Source organism: Octopus bimaculoides, chromosome 26 (assembly GCF_001194135.2).
Source record: "Octopus bimaculoides isolate UCB-OBI-ISO-001 chromosome 26, ASM119413v2, whole genome shotgun sequence".
Classification (NCBI taxonomy): Eukaryota; Metazoa; Mollusca; class Cephalopoda; order Octopoda; family Octopodidae; genus Octopus; species Octopus bimaculoides.
The window spans coordinates 23,652,629-23,653,836 of NC_069006.1; the positions used below are offsets into that span (position 1 = coordinate 23,652,629).

Here is a 1,208-nt window from a genome sequence, read left to right on the forward strand (position 1 = left end):
TATATATATATATATATATATATATATTTATATATATAAAAAGTATTAAAGGTAATTCTATGCAACTTCATAATAATCCTTATTATTATTGTTGATATTATTTATATAATATACATAGAAATCCATTTATTTTTTTGAATTTTGTTTTATCATATTTTATTCTTTGGCATTTTTTGTTAGCGTATTTCTGTTGAAATGCCTGGGTTTTTGTTTCAGTTTTCCAGTTAATTTTGAAAATAATAAAGGATCTCATAAAATAACTTTGTCATTATTACTAAGTGATGTTTGGAACAGAAATTAACACGAAACTAACTCTGATAGAAGGTTTTAGCTTTGATCACTTGAAAACAAAAAGTCTGTATCATAGAGACAAGGGCGGTCCCAGGTGGGTTGGGGTCAAAAAAAGGTTACATTAAATTTTATTTTGCTGCAATAAACTTATTTTTGCATGTGTTGGTTATTGTAATATTTCTTTTCTTTGGTTTATATTTTTGAGGACACACTTTCAACATGGCTGGCCTGAGAATTGGTTGGGTCTAAAATTAAGGGGTTTTCAGAATTGCTGGTGTGAATTGTTCTACAGCTTTTAATGGTGTCATGCAATCTTGAGATCTGTGTAAACCTGAAGAATTTAATGGAATGTTTCGTTTTTTTTGTTTTTTTTACCAATGAATAGCTACAGACATGATTTTAACATCACTTGCTCACAAGAAGAGCTATTCACTTACTCCCTATCTATATAAATATGTATGTATACAAATGTGTGTGTGTATATATGTACATATACACAAGCAGGTACACATACATTCACACATACACAAATATCTAACTGCATATGTCTGTCTGTCTGTCTTTCTCTCTCTTTCTATATGTGTGTGTGTGTGTGTGAATATATATATATATATATATGTATATACACACATGTACACACATATATATAATATAGGTAGTTAGGTTAATCCCAGCTGTTTCTGCTTGAAGCCTATCTGCTTACTCCATTATTACAATGCTATATGTAGTCTCAGTTGCTGCCGTACATTAGTCAAAATACATATTGAAATTGAGAATTATGGAAATATTATTTACAGAGTATATCACAACAGGAAATTGGGAATGTTTTGGTATTATTCACTAGTGAATAAATAATACCAAAAAATTTCCAATTTCTTGTTTGTTTTATATATATATATATATATATATATATATAT

General features: G+C 28.1%; 1 protein-coding gene across 1 annotated transcript in view; it reads left to right on the forward strand.

The window, feature by feature from the left end:
• LOC128250896 (rab GTPase-binding effector protein 1-like) overlaps positions 1–540 on the forward strand; it is an 18,669-nt gene extending 18,129 nt beyond the window's left edge. The window contains exon 6 of the mRNA XM_052976931.1: positions 497–540. Within this exon, the coding sequence (XP_052832891.1) occupies positions 497–540 (44 nt within the window). The remainder of the gene's footprint in view (positions 1–496) is intronic.
• Positions 541–1,208: the final 668 nt, after the last annotated feature.